The sequence below is a fragment of the Mustela nigripes genome, unplaced genomic scaffold, assembly GCF_022355385.1.
Source record: "Mustela nigripes isolate SB6536 unplaced genomic scaffold, MUSNIG.SB6536 HiC_scaffold_657, whole genome shotgun sequence".
Classification (NCBI taxonomy): Eukaryota; Metazoa; Chordata; class Mammalia; order Carnivora; family Mustelidae; genus Mustela; species Mustela nigripes.
This window is the reverse complement of record NW_026740064.1, coordinates 1-20,231: the sequence shown is the minus strand read 5'-3', so window position 1 is coordinate 20,231 and position 20,231 is coordinate 1. Positions and strand designations below refer to the sequence as shown.

Here is a 20,231-nt window from a genome sequence, read left to right as displayed (position 1 = left end):
ATATATTGCTTCGAGTTTTCCCAGCTACTGGTAACTGTAAGTGTGTTTGCAACAATTTAGTGAAATTCTGATACGTTATTTCTCCAAATATTTTTTTCTGTCTCCATCTCTGTTATTCCAAGTCTTTGTAAGCTAGACTGACATCTTGTAGCCCTTTTTTCCCCTGTTTTTAGGTGAAACAATTTCTATTGACCTATCATGTTCACTGACACTTTATTTTTCCATTTGTATTTTGCTGTTGAGTCTATTTAGTTCTGATTAACAATTAGCAAGGCAGAGAGGCAACTTAAGTGTCCATTGATAGATGAATCGATAAAAATTATCTATCTATCTATCTATATATTATATATATAATATATATAATATCTCTTATATACATAGTGGAATATTACATGGCCATAAAAAAGAATGAGTTCTTGTCATTTGTGACAACATGGATGCACCTAGAAGATATTATTACAGTGAAATAATTCAGAGACAAACATGATATGATTTCACTTATATGAGGAATCTAAAAATCAATCCACATTAAGATATCACCTTACACCAGTTAGAATGGCCAAAATTAACAAAACAGGAAACAACATGTGTTGGAGAGGATGTGGAGAAAGGGGAACCCTCTTCCCCTGTTGGTGGGAATGCAAGTTGGTGCAGCCTCTTTGGAGAACAGTGTGGAGATTCCTCAAGAAATTAAAAATAGAACTTCCCTATGACCCTGCAATTGCACTCCTGGGTATTTACCCCAAAGATACAGATGTAGTGAAAAGAAGGGCCATCTGTACCCCAATTTTATAGCAGCAATGGCCACAGTCGCCAAACTATGGAAAGAACCAAGATGCCCTTCAACGGACGAATAGATAAGGAAGATGTGGTCCATATACACTATGGAGTATTATGCCTCCATCAGAGAGTATAAATGCCCAACTGTTGTAGCAACATGGACGGGACTGGAAGAGATTATGCTGAGTGAAATAAGTCAAGCAGAGAGTCAATTATCATATGGTTTCACTTATTTGTGGAGCATAACAAATATCATGGAGGAAAAGGGGTGTTAGAGAGGAAAAGGGAGTGGGGGTAAATTGGAAGGGGAGGTGAATCATGAGAGACTATGGACTCTGAAAAACAATCTGAGGGGTTTGAAGTGGCGGGGGTGTGGGAGGTTGGGGTACCAGGTCGTGGGTATTGTAGAGGGCACGGATTGCATGGAGCATTGGGTGTGGTGAAAAAAATAATGAATACTGTTTTTCTGAAAATAAATAAATTGAAAAATTTATTTTAAAAAAAGAAAATATAAAATATCAATACAAGTGAAAAAAACAATAAAGCAGAAACAAAGATTGCAGTCTGTTCTCCAGAAAGCCCTCCAGACCACACCGACTCCATTCTGCCTTTGCTATATCCAAAAGGTTTTGAACAGATGTCTTTTCATTCTCATTAGTTTCCATGAATTTTATAAATTCTTCTTTAATTTCCTGGTTGGTACATTCATTTTTTAGTAAGATGCTCTTTAGCCTCGAAGTGTTTGAGTTCCTTCCAAATTTTCTCTTGTGATTGAGTTCAAGTTTTAAAGCATTGTGGTCTGAAAATATGCAGGGAATAATTCCAATCTTTTGGTACCAGTTGTGACCTGATTTGTGACCCAGAATGTGATCGATTGTGGAGGAGGTCTAGGTGCACTTGAAAAGAATAAATATTCTGGTTTTTTAGGATGGAATGTTCTGTATATACCTGTGAAGTCCATCTGGTCCAGTGTGTCATTCAATTTCTTCATTTTCTTGTGATATTCTGTGCATAATTATGCTTATTTTGCAATGAGAGGGGTGTTAAAGTCCCCTACTGTTATTGAATTATTATCAATGAATTTCTTTTCTTTTTTTTTTTTGAAACAAAACATTTAATATTTTAATTAAGTTTTGTCAATACAATTTTAAGCAAGTGCCATTGGAAGACCAGGCCCAGGAATTCACAAAGGAAACAATCTTCCAAACAGCAAGGAACACCAAGGTGATCTTCCACTCCAGAAGCAATTTAGGGACCACAGTGGTGCCAGTCGGCCAGTGTTCATCCAATTACCGAGTGTTTACCTGGTAAGAAAAAAACCTGAGTTCCACAACTTATAATAACAGAATTTTAATGATCAAAGAAAAAAAAAAAAAAAAAAAAAAAAAAAAAAAAAAAAAAAAAAAAAAAAAAAAAAAAAAAAAAAAAAAAAAAAAAAAAAAAAAAAACTTGATGACCAACAAAGTAACATGTACCACCCTGTTCCCCTCCCAAAACTCTTTAAAAAATATACCTGTTCCAGCCGGCCAGTGTTCACCCAATTACCGAGTGTTTACCACATCATCAATTTTCAGAATGCTCCGGACAGTTTCAGTTGCTAGAGTCAGTGCACTGACTGAAACCAACAAAGGCTGGACAACCAGTTCCTCCAAAATGTTGGAAATACCACCCTTTCGGACATTAATGCCGGTAGTTTTTTCTCCTTGGGCGTGCCGGTTTCTCAGTTCTGTTACTGTAGAAATGAGATTCAGGCCAGCATTTTCAGCTAGCGTAGATGGAATGACTTCCATAGCATCTGCAAAAGCACGAACACAGTAGGATTCCATGCCACTCAATGTTCGTGAATATTCAGTTAACCGTAGGGCCAATTCTATCTCCAGAGCACCACCGCCTGCAATAAGAGCTCTCTTCTTCACTAAACAGCGAATAACACACAGGGCATCATGAATGGAGCGCTCAGCTTCTTCAATCACCAATTTGTTAGATCCATGGACAACAATTGTAACTGTTTTTCCAGGGCTTGTACAGCCTGTAATCTTGAGTAGTTTGCCAGAACCATTTAAATTGACCTCCTCAGCTAACTCAGCTGATCCCAACATGTCGGCAGTAAATTGGTCAATATGAGCAACTGGCTTGGTTCCAATTGTCTTACAAATGAATTCGATGTCTTCTCTTTCAATATCCTTAACCACCATAATCTTCATTTTGTTCAGGAAATGTAATGCAAGATCACTAAGAGCATCTCTCAGAATAGACTTCTGTATGAGAAGGACATTACATCCTGTTTTTTTAATTTGCTTCACTAAATTGAGAATATAGGCTCTCTCCTCCCGCAGCACTCGGTCCATCTGGACATAGTCAGAAACTACTATTTGATTATCCATATCTGTTTTGGGAGCAGATAAACAAAATTGAATAAGTCCAATCTTAGCCTTTTCAACTCTGGTTATGCCAGAATTTGCCACCTTTTGAGTAAGTACCAGCCCTTCCACCAGCTCACAGTCATCAATTGTGCCACCAAGTTTCTTAACAATTTTAATGTCTCTAAGATCTACACTAATAGCTGTGGCTGGATCAATCACTTTCATCACTGCATTTACACTCATTGGAGAAAGCAGACTTGAATACTGAGAGACAACCTTTGAGTTCAGGGACGTGGTAGCACTATTTAATAAGGTTTCTCTGTCACTCAGTTCCACAGGTCGAGACATGTCAGTCAAGATTTCTATACCCTTTTCCAAAGCCTTCTGGAATGACTCAGAAATGATGGTTGGATGAATCCCTTTTTGAAGAAGCTTGGTACAGGAATCTAAGAGAGAGCCAGCAATGATGACTACTGATGTGGTACCATCTCCTGCTTCTATATCTTGTGCCTTAGACAGCTCCACCAGCATTCTGGCTGCTGGATGTAACACTTGCATTTGTTTCAGAATGGTGGCTCCATCATTTGTAATGGTCACATCGCCTTTTCCATCTTGAATCATTTTGTCCATTCCTTTTGGTCCAAGGCTTGTTCTAATAGCATCAGCAACAGCTTTGGCTGCCGAGATGTTGCTGAAGCGGATTTGGGCCGGCTTGTCGCGGTCCTGATAGGCGCTTTTGCTGCGGCCGCCGGCAGTCCCGGCTGGCGCCCCGGTTCGGGGTGCCACGTTCTCCGGCATGGCAAACTTGGCTGGGTCTGCGTGGGCTCGCGAAGGACGGATGGACCCGGATTCCAACCGGCCTAGACTAACGGAACGCGCCCACCGCCTTCACGAAGCTTCCAGAAAGCAGCGCAGACGCCGGGAGGAGGAGGTGGAGAGGGGGCCTTTAAGCCTCTTTCTAATTGATTTATATAATTGGCTGCTCCCAAGTTAGGAGCATAAATATTTATATTTGTTTGATCTTCTTGTTGGATAGTCCCTTTAATTATGATATAGTGATGTTCTACATCTCTCATTACAGACTTTGGGTTAAAATCTAATTTGTCTAATATATGTATTGCTACTCCAGCTTTATTTTGATGTTTGTTAGCATGATAAACATTTCTCCACTCTTCATTTTCAATCTGGAGGTGTGTTTGGGTCTAAAATGAATGTCTTGCAGACAGCATATCAATGGGGCAACTTTTTAAATCCAATCTGATACCCTGTGTCTTTTGATTGGGGCATTTAGCCCTTTTACATGCAGAGTAACTTTCAAAAGATATTTAGTGCCATTTTATTACCTGTAAAGTCAGTTTGTAAAAAATGTCTCTGCTCCTTTTTGGTCTGCATTACTTTTGGGCTCTCTCCTTGCTTTAAGAATCCCCTTTAATATTTCGTGCAGGGCTGGTTTAGTGATCACAAATTCTTTTAGTTTATATTTGTTATCCAAGCTCCCCTACTATTCTGAATGTCAGCCTTGGTGGAAAAGTAATCTTGGCTGCAACTTTTTCTAATTTATTACACTGAATATATCATGCCAGTCCTTTCTGGCCTACCAGGTCTCTGTGGATAGGCCTTCTTTCGGTCTAATATTTCTACCTTTGTAGTTTACAGACCTCTTGTCCTGAGCTGCTTTAAGGATTTTCTCTTTGTCTCTAAGATTTGCAAGTTTCACTATACTATGTTGAGGTATTGACCCATATTTATTGATTTTGATGAGGGTTTTCTGTGCTTCTGGACTTGACTACTGAAGCATTATTTACAATAGCTAAATTATGGAAGCAGTCTGAATCTCCAGCGATAGATGAATGGAAAAAGAAAATATGGCGCACATATATATTATATATATATTATATTGAGAATGATATGAGCTGAGGGTTTTTCACATATCACTTTTATGATGCTTTAGGTATGCTTGCTCTAACCTGATGTTGCTGAGGGTTTTTAAACGTGAATGGATGGTGTATATTGTCATGTGCTTCTTCTACATCTATTAAAATGATCTTATGGTTCTTACCCTTTTTTTTTTTATTAATGTAGTGTGACACATTGATTTGTGAATACTGAACCACACATGCAGCCCAGGAATAATTTCCACTTGCATGTTGTGACTGATTCTTTTAACGTACTGTTGGATTCATTTTGCTAGTATTCCAATGAGAGATTTGGCATCAATGTTCATCAGAGATATTAGCTTATAGTTCTTTTTTTTCTGTGGTATCAATCTGATTTTGGTATTAAGGTAATGCTGATCTCATAGAGCGAATTTGGAAGTTTTCCTTCCTTTTCTATTTTTTGGAATAGTTTCATAACAGGTATTAACACCTCTTTAAATGTTTGGTGGAATTCACTGGTGAAGCCATTCAGACCTGGACTTATTTGTTGAGAGCTTTTTGATTACAGATCAGTTTCTTTGCTGGTTATTGGTCTGTTCAAGTTTTCTATTTCTTCCTGTTTCAGTTTTGGTAATTTATATCTTTCTAGGAATTTATCCCTTGCATGTTGTCCAATTTGTTGATATGTAATTTTTCATAATATTCTCTTATAATTGTTAGTATCTCTGTGAGGTTGGTAGTTATTTCTCCTCTCTATTTTTTTTTAATTTTATTATCTTGGTTCCTTTCTATTTTCTTTTACAAATATGATGAGGGTTTTATCAATTTTGTTAGTTTTTTTCAAAGAATCAGTTCTTGGTTTCATTGTTCTGTTCTGGTTTTGTTTTGTTTTTGTTTTTTATTTATTTAGTTAGTTATTTTAGTTTCTATATCATTTATTTCTGCTCTAAACTTTATCATTTCCTTCTTTTGCTGATGTTAGGTTTTATTTGCTGTTCTCTTTCTATCTCCTTATGTGTATAAAGTTTGGTTTGTTTATTTGATATTTTTTTCCCTTCTTGATGTAGGCCTGTATTACTATATACTTCCTTCCTAGGACTTCCTTTGCTGCATCCAAGAAATTTTGGACCATCATGTTTTCTTTTTATTTGCTTCCATGTATTTTTTTTTAATTTCTTCTTTTATTTCCTGGTAGACCCAGTCATTCTTTAGCAGCATGTTCTTTAACCTCCATATATTTGTAGTCTTACCAAATTGTTTTTTCTTGTGGTTGATTTCAAGTTTTATAGCACTGTAGTCAGAATATATGCATGGTATGATCTCAGTCTTTTTGTACTTATTGAGGCCTAATTTGTGATCTACTATGTGACCTATTCTGGAGAATGTCTTACTGCACTTGAAAAGAAATTGCTTTCTGCTGCTTTAAGATGAAATGTTCTGAATATATCTGTTAAGTCTGTCTGGTCCAGTGCATCATTCAAAGCCATTGTTTCCTTGTTGACTTTCTGCCTAGGTGATCCTTATGATTGTTGTTTTAAATCTCCTTCAGGAATGTTACTTATATTGGTTTGCTTAGATCTCTGACTTATGAACTTATGAACTTATCTTGTTTTTTTCAGTTGGGATGAATTTCTCTGTCTTGACATTTTGTCTGAGAGTCTGCTTCTGTGTTTTAAAAAGCCTATTATGTTGCTTTTCTTGATAGTAATAACTTTATGAAAAAGTTATTATATAGCATCTCAAGCCTCCCACTTCAGGGTGTGCCTCTTGTGTGTGCTGCATGTTCTGTAATGTTGTGTTATGGTTGGTCTATCTTTAGTCCAGTCATCTTTTTTGCTCTCTTTACCTTCAGTGGTTAGTGTTTTCTCCTTGCCCAGAATGTGGCAAGTTTTAACTAGGTGTACTCCAATCTGCTCTTTAAATGAGACCTGATACTACTTCCACTAGAACAGAAGCCCTACAGAATCTCTTGTTGGGAGAGGTGATGTGGGCAGGTGTTATTGCTGGTTTCCTAGTGAAGGGGTCAGACATACTGGGATTGAGGCAAACTTGACTGAGAATGGCAATACAGCCAGAGTGCAGTCGTGTTGGACTTGGTGTAAGCAGATTAGGCAACCAGTGTCAGAACTTTGGTGCTTACTTTATGTAAGTGGCTCTCGGTTTATGTTGAGGCATGGGTGGAGGGAAATGGCATCAGCCAGTTCCTTTTTCCCTGAAGAGGCATTTCCGTCATGATGGCTCTCAGGGAAGCACTGGGAGAAAAGAATACAACCTCCCCCACTGTGAGTCCTAGGCATTTTTCAGACCGCTATTTCCACACTGTGTGCTTCTGGGTTATTTGTTTGTTTTATCAACAAGAGCAGTGAGGTGCCCTTCAACCTCTATCAAACCCAAGTCTGCTGAGTTTTAAAACTCCAGGCTTTATGGACATAGATTTGGCAGGAGCCTTTACTGACCTTGGAAAGAAGGGTCCTGCCATGCTGGGACTCAAGCAAGTTTGACCAAGAAAGGCAGTCACACCGGAGCACAAGGGTATGTGACTTGGTGTAAGCAATTTAGACAGCCAGTGTCAGGGCTGAGCTGCTTTCTGCTGGTGGTTCTGTGTTTATGCTGATGTCAGAGTAGGGAAATAGTGCTGCTAGCTCCTTTGTCCTAGGAGAGGCCTCTCCATGGATGCTGCCTCTCTGGTACAACTCTAAGAAGAGTGAATAATCTCCCTTCTCTGTGCCCCAGGAGTTCTTTGCATTGCTGTTTCTATGTCATCTGTCCCAGGTTGTTTGTCTGCCTTCTATCCAGGAGTAGGGCAGGGCCCTCAGGGTTCTATTCCAGCCAAGTCCAGGATCTTTAAACCTTCAGTCTTTAAGCCCTGCCTGCTGCAAAAACTCATGAAAATCAGCCCCTCTTGTTTTCCCAGCCAATGGCTTTGGGGAGATGTTCTCTTTGTGTGTTCTGTATGCTCCTCTCTCTCTCTCACCTTTCTCCAAGACATAGCTCTCTCCACTCTGCAGTACCCATGGTCCATTTATCCCCCACACCAAGTCTCTGTACTTCCTATCTTCTCTAATGTGGCTTCTCTCTCTTTAGTTGTAGGGTTTATTCTTCCTGTATTCAGGTTGATTTTTGTGGTATTTAGAATGATTTGGTAGTTATCTAGTTGGGTTTGTGGGATGAGATGAGCCTAGGGTCCTCCTGCTGCTCCACCATCTTCTCTCCTTCCTACAAAATTAAGTATGTAAAAGTTACTAGTGGGGCGCCTGGGTGGCTCAGTGCGTTAAAGCCTCTGTCTTCAGCTCAGGTCATGACCCCAGGGTCCTGGGATCGAACCCGTGTCAGGCTCTCTGCTCAGCAGGGAGCCTGCTTCCCTTCCTCTATTTCTGCTTGCCTCTCTGCCTACTTGTGATCTTTGTCTGTCAAATGAATAAATAAAATCTTTAAAAAAGTTATTAGTAAAACTTCTTCCTTTTGAGTGAAGTCACACACATGCATATGCACACTTGCAGAAACACACATACAGATTTAGGAGAGTGTGTTGGCAGCTGCATTAAAAATTCAACCACCTCTCTTGGATTCTATTTAGTACCACAAAATGGTACTCTGAGATATTGCACACCAGAAAGAGTGAAGGGATTTGCGAAAGGTACTCCTTTTACAACCGCTGAGTAATTTAAATTCTGAGGCAATCTGACTCACGTTACTTACAGTTTCTTCCAATGACACTACAGGTAATAAAGACACCATACACCTGTACTTTTTATATGGACAACTCTGAGTTCATGTAACTTCCTTTTAATAATGGAAATGTACCATATATATTACCTAAATATGATGCCATATCTGTGCAAAAAAATATATACAGAACACAAAAATTTTTAAATAATTATTTTCAGACCATATGTCTTCATTTTCAGATCAGCAAATATAATTTCTATTAATTTATTACCTCTTATGATAAGGAAATTCCTCCAGGATTCAATGATGCATAAAAGAACACAATATTTAGTAAGATGAACCTGATTATCAAGGGTAAGTGTTTTATTGTTACTTCCTTTTTAAAACTGAAGTACAGTTGACATAAATATTATATTAGTTTCAGTTATACAACATAGTGATTCAACAATTCTATACATTATATTTTTCCCATGATAAGTGTAGTTACCATGTCACCATACATTATTCCAATTTTAATGACCATATCCTCTATGTCATGCTTTTCGTCATCATGACCTACTGATTTATTTTATAACTGGAAGTTTTTAACCTCTTAATCCCATTCACTTATTCTACACTTCCTTCCCACCCTTTTCCCTCTGGCAACCACAAGCTTGTTCTCTGTATTTATGGTTCCATCTCTGTTTTTGTTTGTTTCTTCATTTGTCTCATTTTTAAGATACTACATATAAGTGAGATCACATGGCATTTGTTATAAGCATGGGGGAAAAACGTGAAGAAAACCAAAAACAGACTTAATTATAGAGAACAAATTGATGATTACCAGTGTGGATGTAGGCATGATGGTGAGTTAAACAGGTAATGGGGATTAGGGAGAGCACTTTTGAATAACACTGAAGTTGTATGGAAATGTTCAATGATTAAATTGTATGGCTGAAAGTAATATTACACCGTATGTTAACTAACAGGAATTTAAATAAATATTTGAGGGAAAAGGAAAAAAAGAATCCAATGAAGCAGGTATTATTATTATCCCCATTTTATTTACTTATTTGCATTTTAGATTATTATATTTTATTTTTATTTATTTTTTATTGTTATTGGGTCACCATACAGTATATCATTAGTTTTTAATGTACTGTTCCATGATTCATTTTATGCCTAAAGCACCCAGTGCTCCATGCAATACATGCCCTCCTTAATACCCATTACTAGGCTAACCCATCCCCCCCCATCTAAAACCCTTAGTTTCTTTCTCAGAGTCTATAGTCTCTTATGCTTCATATCCCCCTCTGATTTCCTGCCCTTCATTTTCCCTTCCCTCTCCTAATATCCTCCATGTTATTCCTTATATTCCACAAATTAATAAAACCATATGAAAATTGACTTTCTCTGATTGACTTGTTTCACTCAGCATAATCTTCTACAGTCTTATCTATGTTGATGCAAAAGTTGGGTATTCATCTTTTGTGATGGCTGAGTAATATTCCATTGTGTACATGGACCACATCTTTATCCATTCATCTGTTGAAGGGCTTCTCGGCTCTTTCCACAGTTTGGCTATTGTGGACATTGCTGCTATGAACGTTGGGGTACTTGAGGTCCTTCTTTTCACTATATCTGTATCTTTGGGGTAAATACCCAATAGTGAAATTTCTGGGTCATAAGGTAGGTTTATTTTTAATATTTTGAGGAACCTGAACGCTGTTTTCCAAAGTGGTTGCACCAACTTGCATTCCCATTAACAGTGTAAGAGGATTCTCCTTTCCCCACAACCTCTCCAACATTTCCTATTTCTTGTCTTGTCAATTTTGGCCATTCTAACTGGTGTAAAGTGGTATCTCAATGTGGTTCTGATTTGAATTTCCCTGATGGCTAATGATGAACATTTTTTTTTTTAATGTGTCTGTTAGCCATTTGTATTTCTTCGTTGGAGAAGGGTCTGCTCATGTTTTCTGCCCATTATTTGACTTACTTGTCTTTCGAGTGTTGAGTTTAAGAAGTTCTTTATAGATCTTGGATACCAGCCCTTTGTAGTGTCATTTGCAAATATCTTCTCCCATTGCGTGGGTTGCCTCATTGTTTTGTGGAATATGTCCATTGTTGTGCAGCAGCTTTTTATCTAGATGAAGTCCCAAAAGTTCATTTTCACTTTTCTTTTCCCTGCCTTTGGAGATGTGTTTCTAAAGGAGTTGCTGTGGCCAACGTTGAAGAGGTTCTCCTCTAGGATTTTGATGGATTCCCATCTCACACTGAGATCTTTCATCCATTTTTAGGTTATCTTTATTTATGGTGTAAGAGAATGGTCTAGTTTCATTCTTCTGTATATAGCTGTCCAATTTTCCCAGCACCATTTATTGAAGAGACTCTTTTTTCCACTGGACATTTTTTCTTGCTTTGTTGAATATTAATTGAGCATGGAGTTGAGGGTCCATGTCTGGGCTCTCTACTCTCTTCCATTGGTCTAGACTGCCATGCAGTCTTGGTGACCACAACTTTGTTTTATAGCTTGAAATCAGGCAGCATGATGACCTCAGCTTAGTTTTTCTTTTTCAACAGTTCCTTGGCAATTCAGGGGCTTTTCTGGTTCCATACAAATTTTAGGATTGTTTGTTCCAGCATTTTGAAAAATGCCGATGGTATTTTGATCCAGATAGCATTGAAAGTGTACATTGCTCTGGGCAGCATGGACGTTTTAACAATGTTTATTCTTCTGATCCTTGAGCATGGAATGTTTTTCCATCTTTTTGTAGCTTCTTCAATTTCTTTTGTGAGTGTTCTGTAGTTCCTCAAGTGTAAATCCTTTACCTCTTTAGTTAGGTTTATTACAAGGTATTTTATGGGTTTTGGTGCTATCATAAATTGAATCAATTCTTTAATTTCCCCTCTGCTACTTTATTGTTAGTGTATAAGAAAGCAACTGATTTCTGTGCATTGATTTTGTATCCTGCCATATTACAGTATTACTGTATGAGTTCTAGTCATTTGGAGGTGGAATCTTTTTAGATTCCCACATAAAGTATTATGTCATCTGCAAAGAGAGAAAGTTTGACTTCTTCTTTGGCAATTTAAATACCTTTTATTTCTTTTTGTTGTTTTATTGCTGTTGCTGGGACTTCTAGTACCATGTTGAACAATAGTAGTGAGAGTGCACATCCTTGTCATGTTCCTGATCTTAAGGGAAATGTTGTTAGCTTTTCCATTGAGAATGATATTCGCTATGGGTTTTTCATAGATAGATTTTATGAAATTGAGGGATGTTAACCTCTATCCCTATACTCTGAAGAGTTTTAATCAGGAAAAGATGATGTATTTTGTCAAATGCTTTTTCTCAATCAACTGAGATGACCATGTGGTTTTTGTCCCTTCTCTTATTTATGTGTTCTATACATTAATTTGTGAATGTTGAACCACCCTTTCATCCCAGGGATAAATCCCATCTGGTTGTGATGGATTAATCTTCTAATGTACTGTTGGATCTTATTAGCTAGGATCTTGGTGGGAATCTTGAAATCCATGTTTATCAAGGATATTGATCTGAAGTTCTCTTTTTTAATGGGGGCTTTGCCTGGTTTTGCGACCAAAGTAATGCTGGCCTCATAGAATGAGACTGGAAGTTTTTCTTCTCTTTCTATTTTTTGAAGCAGATTAGGAGAATAGGTATTATTTCTTCTTTGAGTGTTTGGCAGAATTCCCCAGGGAATCCATCAGGTCCTAGACTCGTTTTTTGGAAGGTATTCAATTACTGCTTCAATCTCATTACTGGTTACTGGTCTATTCAGGTTGTCAATTTCTTCCTGTTTCAGTCTTGGAAGTTTATAGGTTTCCAGGAATGCATCCATTTCTTCTAGGTTGCTTAACTTATTGGCATACAGCTGTTGAAAATAATTTCTGACCATTGTTTCTATTTCCCTGGTGTTATTCATGATCTCTCCTCTTTCATTCATAATTTTATTAATTTGGGTCCTTTCTCTTTTAATTTTAATAAGTCTGGCCAGTGGTTTTCCAATTTTATTAATTCTTTCAAAGAACCAGCTCTAGTTTTGTGGATGCGTTCTACTGTACCTTTGGTTTCTAATTCATTCTTCTCTGCTCTAATCTTAATTATTTCCATTCTTGTGCCTTGGTTAGGCTTCATTTGTTGTCAAGTCTCCAGTTCTTTAAAGTTTAAAAAGAGCTTGTGTATTTCATATATATATATATATATATATATATATATATATATATATATTTTGAGTGAAGCTTGAATGGCTCTGTACTTCCCCCTTAGGATTCCCTTTGCTGTATCCCATAGGATTTGGACTGACATGTTTTCATCCTCATTGGCTTCCACAGATTGTTTAAGTTCTTCTTTGATTTCCTGGTTGACCCAAACATTCTTGAGTAGGATGGTCTTTAGCTTCCAAGCATTTGAATTTCTTACAAACTTTTTCTTGTGATCGAATTTCAGTTTTAAAGCATTGTGGTCTGAAAATATGCAGGGAATAATCTCAATATTTTCCTATCAGTTGAGAACTGATTTGTGACCCAGTATGTGGTCTATTCTGGAGAAAGTTCTATGTGCACTTGAGAAGAATGAGTATTCTGTTGTTTTGGGGTGGAGTGTTCTGTATATATTTATAAGGTCCATCTGGTCCAATGTGTCATTCAAAGCTCTTGTTTCTTCATGAATTTCTGCTTAGATTATCATCTATTGCTGAGAATGAAGTGTTAAGGTCTCCCTCTATTAATGCAGTATTATCAATATGTCTCTTTATTTTGGTTAACGGTTGGCATTTGTAGTTGGCTGCTCCCATGTTGGAAGCATAGATATTTACAATTGTTAAACCTTCTTGCTGTATAGACACTTTAAGAATGATATAGTGTCCTTCTACATCCCTGACTACAGTGTTTAACTTAAAGTCTATTTTATCTGATATGAGAATTGCTATCCCAGCTTTCTTTTGAAATCCATTGGCATGAAAGATGGTTTTCCATCCCATCGCTTTCAGTCCAGATGTATCTTTAGCTTCAAACTGAGTCTCTTGTAGACAGCATATGGATGGGTCCTGTATTTTTATCCAATCTGCAACCCTGTACTATTTTATGGGAACAATTTAGGCCATTCATATTGAGAGTGATTTTTGAAAGATATGATTTTATTCTCATCAAGTTGCCTGTGAAGTCCTTGTTTGTATAGATTGTCTCTGTATATTTCTATTCTATATTACTCTTGGAGGTCTATTTCCTTTTTTAGAGCCGCCCCCCCTTAACATTTCTTGCAGGGCTGGATTAGTGGTCACATATTCTTTCAGTTTCTGCCAGTCCTGAAATCTTCTTATCTATTCTAAATAACAGCCTTGCAGGATAATGATTTCTTGGCTGCATGTTCTTCTCATTTAGTTCCCTGAATATGTCTTGCCAACCCTTTCTGGCTTGCCAGGTCTCTGTGGACAGGTCTGACTTTATTCTGATGTTCCTCCCTCTGTATGCAAGGAATCTCTTCCTCCAACTTCCATTAAGATGATTTCGTTGGTTCTAAGATTTGAGAGTTTTACTATTATATGCTGGGGCATTGGTCTGTTCACTTGATAATATGAATCAATCTGTCTAAACTCAATTCCGTAATTTTCAGGGGTGCAAATTAGAGGCTGGCCCACCCAGAAGCACCCACTCCACCAGGGACATCAGGCTGAGGGCAGTCAGAAACATCTCCCATGCAAACACCACCCCTTTGCCCCTCTTGGGTGGAAGCAAGCTCGGGCAGGTGGAGTTGGGTCCAGCAGGGTTGGTGCTGAGCTTTGTCCTTTCTCCATCCTCTCTGCCTCACTCCTCCTGTCCCTTCCTTTTTCAGTGCTATACAGACAGTGCATACAGCCAAGCAGGGGGCTGAAGGGTAGGGGTGGGAAGACTGTGCATTCAGGAAGGGCAAGGGGAGTCTGTAAGAAGGGTAGTGAGGATCTTCTGCTGATTAAGGTGGCTCCTGGTCTCTAGCTTCTGGGAGTCCTGGGGTGGAAGCTGCTACTACGGTTGCTGGTGGGACCTGAAGGTTCTCTGGCATGAACCATGCAGGACAGGGGAAGAAATGCTGGGAAAACAGCCTCTAGAATATGCCTCTCTGCCTCGAGGACATGAATGCTTGTTTCATTCCCCAGATTAGGGAACTTCTCTGCTACGGTTTGCTCAAATATGCCTTCTAGTCCTCACTCTCTTGCCACCCCCTCAGGGATCCCAATAATTCTGACATTGGAACATTTCTTGTCTGTCATCATTTATTTCTCTAATTCTGTTTTCATGGATTCTAAGCTGTTTGTTCCAGTCTCTTCCTGTTCCTTCTTTTCAATCAGTTTGTCTTCTAGATCACTAATTAGTTCTTCTACCTTGCTCACCCTAGCTGTTAGAGTACCTAGATTAGATTGGATTGCATTGATTTTTAAGTTCTGCCAGATCAGATCACTTCTTCCCTTAGAGAATCTATGTTGTCATTAATAGTTTTCTCCATCCTAGCTATTGTCTGCATAACTGTTACCCTGAAGTCTATTTCTGACATCTTGTTTATATACATATCCATTAATTCTGTGGCAGAGGAGACAGTCTCTGTGGTTTTCCTGTGTTAGAGGTTCCTCCTCTTAGTCATTATGTGGAGGGGTAGTTGAGGAAATGTAGAAATTACTGACCACAACTCGTGCAATATTCACCAGTTTTATAGGGACCTCAAGGTTTTCTGCCTCTTGTTCTTCCAGCCTGTTTTCTGAGGGAGGGGCTTGCTGCACTGTTACTCAGGCAACCCTGTTTGGGCAGAGTTGCCCTTCCCTCTTTGGGAGAGGATGAGCTCAATGAAAACCGGTTGGGGGGGGAGCTTTTATTCTCTGGCAGCTTTCCATGCCTCTCCCCAAGAGTCAGAGCAGAAGTGACTGTGTCCAAACCTCTTTTTCAGGACAGAGATCACAGTCTGCCCCTTAGTGGTGTCCCCAGGCCACACTGTCTCCAATTCTGTCTGTACTGGCAAAAACTGCCGTGTTCTGGATTCTGCCCCCTACAGCAGCACTCTCAGCCCTCACTTCCAGGTCAAGGCACATTTCTACCTTTTGTCCTTCTAAAAGCATCAGCCTCCCCAGTTTGCATGCATGCCCCTACAGCTCCAGGTATCAGTCTGGAGGGCTGACCTAAATTATTTTCCCTGCTGCTACTTGTCTGCAAGTCTGTGCCCAGCCCCAGCTCAGGAGGCACAGGATTCTGTTTATCTTCCAATATTTGCCTGCAGAATCACAGTTCCCTGCTTCATACCTTGAAACCAGCCACATGAGATACTTTCTTTGTAGAGATCCAGGTATATCTTCTTACAGCACAGACTGATTTTGTGGGTGTTCAGAATGGTCTAGTAGATATCCAGCTCAATTCAGGGGACTGGTTGGAATAGGGTCCCTACTCTTCTGCCATCTTTGCCCTTCCACTGGCATCTTTCACAGAGCTAGAACAATCCTAAAATTTTTACTGAACCCAAAAGACCCTGAATAGCCAATGCAACCTAAAAAAAAAAAAAAAAAAAAAAAGAAAACCTGGAGGCATCACAATTTTGGACTTCAACTGCTATTACAAAGCTGTAGTGATCCAGACAGTATGGTATTGGCACAAGAACAGACACATAGATCAATGGAACAGAATAGAAACCCACAAATGAACCCACAATCATATGGTCAACTAATCTTCAACAAAGCAGGAAAAAATATCCAATGGAATAGAGAGTCCCTTCAATAAAGTGCATTGGAAAAACTGAAGAACAACATGCAAAAAAATGAAATTGGACCATATTCTTACAACATACACAGAAATAAATTCAAAATGGATGACAGACCTGAATGTGAGATAGGAAACCATCAAAATCCTAGGAAACACAGGCAGTAACCTCTTTGACATTGGATACAGCAGCTTCTTACCAGATATGTCTCCTGAGCAAGGGAATGAAAAGGAAAATGAACCACTGGAAGTTAATAAAAACTGAAAGCTTCTGCACATCAAAGGAGACAATCAACAAACAAAAAAAATTAACCAATGGAATGGGATAAGATATTTGCAAATGACATATCCAATAAAAGGTTAGTACTCAAAATATATAAGGAACTTATCAAACTGAACACCCCAAAACTAAATAATCCAGTTAAAAAATGGGAGCACTGGGTGTGGCACATAAACAACAAATCTTGGAACACTACATCAAAAGCTAATGATGTATTTCATGGTGAATAACATAACACAATAAAAAAATTAATGGACAGAAGGCACAAATAGACATTTTTCAAAAGAAGACACTCAGATGGCACACAGATACATGAAAAGATGCTCAACATCACTCATCATCATCAAAATACAAATAAAACCACAATGAGATAACACCTCATATGTCATAATGGTTAAAATTAGCAACACAAGGAACTACAGGTCTTGGTGGGGATGCCAAGAAAGGGGTGCCCTTTGAGATTTTTGGTGGGGATGCAAACTAGTGCAGTCACTCTGTAAAACAGTATGGAAGTTCCTCAGAAAGTTAAAAATAGAACTATCCTATGGTCCAGCAATTGCACTAGTAGATATTTACCCAAGGGATACAAAAATAATAATTCGAAGGGAGATATGCACCCCAATGCTTATAGCAGCATTGTCAACCATAGCCAAATTATGGAAAGAATACAAATGTGCATTGAGTGATGAATGGATATAGAAGATGTAATATAGATAGATAGATATAGATATAGATATAGATATAATGGAATATCACTAAGCCATCAAAAAGACTATCTTGTCATTTCCAACATCATGGATGGAGTTAGAGAGTATTATGCTAAGTGAAATATACTAGTCAGAGAAAAATAAATACCATTTTATTTCACTCATATGTGGAATTTAAGAAACAATGGGTGCCTGGGTGGCTCAGTGGGTTAAATTCTTTGCCTTTGGCTCAGCTCATGATCCCAGAGTTCTGGGATCAAGCCCCTTATCGGGCTCTCTGATTGGCAGGGAGCTTGCTTCTCTCTCTCTCCCTCTGCCTGCCTCTCTGCCTATTTGTGATTTCTGTCTATTAAATAAACAAATAAAAACTTTAAAAAAAGAAACAATATATATATATATATATTTCCACTGTGAGGATGCACCTCTCAGAACTGGAGGAATTCCAGAAGAGGCTGGAAATATATATATCGTTATTTGATTGCTCCAACTGTTAGAAGATAAAATTTGTTTGAAATTTGCCTCTTGTAATCTCCACTTTTGGTTTTGGTTCTGCCTTTTTGAACTATGCAAAATAAATATAATCCTTCCACTTATATGTCCTACACATGTTTTAAGACACCTATCATGGACAATATGTCCATACATTTCCCTGCTCCTGGTGGGGAAGCAGACATTACAAAAATAGCCACCCAAATGAGTATACAGATGCAAAGTTAGGTGTGTTATGAAGGAAGAAACATCTTCCTACAAGAGTGTATAGCAAAGGAACCTGAGCTATGGTCTTTACCATATTCCTCAAACCAGGGATAATGATGTTTACCTATCTTCCACATGTCCCAGCAGGCCTGCGGACCAAAGAGGTTTCTGACCAATGCTTATTTTAAAATACCTTTGTATTTTTAAAGAATTTAGACTTGCAGACAAGCTGCAAAAATTGTACAGTGAGTTTCCACATTTCCTTGACTCATCTTCCTCTAATATTAACATCTTACACAACCATAGTATATCATCAAAATTAGGAAAATAACAGTGATATAATATTATGAACTAAACTACAGACCTTAGGTGAATTTCTTTCCTTTTTTAATTTTTGTGACGATTTTGTTTATTTATTTGAGAGAGCTACACCATGAGTGGGGGAGGGGCAGTGGGGGAATCAATCTCTCTGCTGAGCAGAATGCCCAATGCAAGGTTTGACCCCAGGATTCTGGGATCATGACCTGAGGGGAAAAAAATGACCAACTGAGCCACCCAGGTGCCTCCTTAGGCTAATTTCAGCAGTTTTCCCACTAATGATATTTTCCTGGTCTAGGATCCAACCCAGAGTCCCACATTTCTTTTACATGCCATCTCTCCTTAGTCTCTTCAGGTAGTGACAGGCCTTCTGTCTTTCTTTGTTTTCCATGACTTTAACACTTTTGAAGAATACTGGTTGGTTATTTTGTAGAATGGCCACTTAAATGAGTTTGTCTAGTGTTTTCTCATTATTATATTGAAGGTTTTCTTTTTTATTAAAGATTTTATTTATTTATTTGACACAGAGAGACAGTGAATAGGAACACAAGAAGGGGAAGAGGAAGAGGGAGAAGCATACTTCCTCCCTAGAAGGAAGCCCAGTGCAGGGCTTGATCCCAGGACCCTGGGTGTGGTGCAGATGCTTAGTGACTGAGCCACCCAGGCACCCCATATTGAAGTTTTTCATTTTTGGCAAGAAAACCACAGGAGTGATGTGCCCTTCTTAGTGCAACATATCAGAACGTACATTATGTCAATATGACTTATTATTAGCAACATTAACTTTGATCACATGGTTAAGGTGGTTTCTGACATATTTCTGCTTTAAAACATCATAAGGAATAACATGGAAGACATGGGGAAGTGAACAGAAGTGAGTTGGGGGAAATTGGAGGGGGAGATGAACCATGAGACTGTAGACTCTGAGAAACAAACTGAGGGTTTTGGATGGGGGGGTGTTGGGTGAGCCTGGAGGTGGGTATTATGGAGGGCATGTATTGCATTGAGCACTGGGTGTGGTGCATAAACAATGAATTCTGGAACACTGAAAAGAAATTTAAAAATAAATAAAACAATAAATAAATATAACATGGGGTTTTTATAGCATAATTAAAAGCAAAATATTCTGAAAATTTTTGAATGAGTAACATTTTAAAAAATGAAGTTCTTTTTCTCATCTCTGTTCCCTAACCACTCATTTCTCACCCCCAGTATTCTATGCATAATAACTTTTATACATGCTTGTGTATTCACCCAGAGTTTCTTTATATAAATATAAGCAAATAGGAAGATATATTCTCACTCTCTCCCCTTATACACAAATGGAAGTGTACTATACACACTGTATTGCACCCCCCTCCAAGTGATTATGTCTTGGAGACATACCAGGATGCAGATAACTTTCTTCTTTTGTAAAGCAAAAGCATTCCATTGGATGAAGATACAATAGGTTATTTAATCAGCCTCACTGGATGGGCAGTAGTGTTGCTTCCAAGCCTTCCTATTGTGATTTATGACTGTGATAAAAATCTTGTAAATATCTTAGTTTTTACCTGTGGGAATATATCTGTAGAATATACTACAAATATCTTAGTTTTTACCTGTGGGAATATATCTGTAGAATATACTCCAAGATGTGACATTGCTGGGTCAAGTGATTTCATATATATATATGAAATATATAATATATTTCACATTTATGTTTTATATATATGTGAAATATATTATATGTAATATAATATTATATATATAATATATATTATATAATATATTATTATGTATATATTATATATAATATATATATTATATACATATTATGTGTATA

General features: G+C 38.1%; 1 protein-coding gene across 2 annotated transcripts; it reads right to left on the bottom strand.

The window, feature by feature from the left end:
* Positions 1 to 1,861: 1,861 nt before the first annotated feature.
* LOC132008683 (T-complex protein 1 subunit delta-like) lies at positions 1,862 to 4,061 on the bottom strand. 2 transcript variants are annotated; one of them, XM_059387275.1, is made up of 2 exons: positions 2,337 to 4,061; positions 1,862 to 2,084 (listed from the first exon to the last, which is right to left on the bottom strand). In XM_059387275.1, the coding sequence occupies exons 1-2, from the start codon at positions 3,939 to 3,941 to the stop codon at positions 2,070 to 2,072; spliced, it is 1,620 nt and encodes a 539-aa protein (XP_059243258.1). In that variant the 5' UTR covers positions 3,942 to 4,061; the 3' UTR covers positions 1,862 to 2,069. The 2 variants fall into 2 exon arrangements, with proteins under 2 accessions (XP_059243258.1, XP_059243259.1); XM_059387276.1 differs by lacking the exon at positions 1,862 to 2,084 and having other exon boundaries at positions 2,302 to 4,061.
* Between the last annotated feature and the right edge of the window lie 16,170 nt (positions 4,062 to 20,231).